At 62.6% G+C, this 404-nt stretch overlaps 1 protein-coding gene across 4 annotated transcripts in view; it reads right to left on the bottom strand.

Moving 5' to 3' along the window:
• The window catches only part of LOC104157385 (2-oxoglutarate dehydrogenase, mitochondrial), a 19,115-nt gene that overhangs the window by 820 nt on the left and 17,891 nt on the right, over nucleotides 1-404 (bottom strand). For all 4 annotated transcript variants that reach the window (XM_009694697.1, XM_009694698.1, XM_009694695.1 and 1 more), the window contains one exon: nucleotides 143-265. In XM_009694697.1, coding sequence (XP_009692999.1) covers nucleotides 143-265 — 123 coding nt within the window. The remainder of the gene's footprint in view (nucleotides 1-142; nucleotides 266-404) is intronic.

Below are 404 nucleotides of genomic sequence, written 5' to 3'. Positions count from 1 at the left end.
GCCGTGGTGGCACAGAGCTCCCTGCACAGGCTGTCTGCAATGCCCCAGTGCCAGTGGCGTCAGCCTCACTTGGCCGCTTTTCGGCGTGGGGAGGCTGCTGCCAGGCAGACTTTACCCAAGGCGGCCGGCTCCTGCCCTTCACCTCGCGGAGTGGCGCGGGGCGGGTAAGAGATACCTCTGTGCTGCTCGTACCTGGCAGCATGTCATCAAAGCTGGAGCGGGCTTCAGGATGGCGCAGCAGCGACTTTGGAGTGAAGATTATCAGCTGGAGGGGGTGAGAAGAGGCAGAGCAAGTCAGCCTTGCCACAAACACCTCCCCTGCAAGCAAAGGCCGGAGCACCGACCTGCCCATCCTGCCCACCCTCCTCTGCTTGAGCACAGGAGCAGCCACAAGAGATTTGCTC

This window comes from Cariama cristata, unplaced genomic scaffold (assembly GCF_000690535.1).
Source record: "Cariama cristata isolate BGI_N322 unplaced genomic scaffold, ASM69053v1 scaffold15632, whole genome shotgun sequence".
Lineage (NCBI taxonomy): Eukaryota > Metazoa > Chordata > Aves > Cariamiformes > Cariamidae > Cariama > Cariama cristata.
Note: the sequence above shows the minus strand (reverse complement) of the source record. Positions and strands in the feature narration are given on the sequence as shown.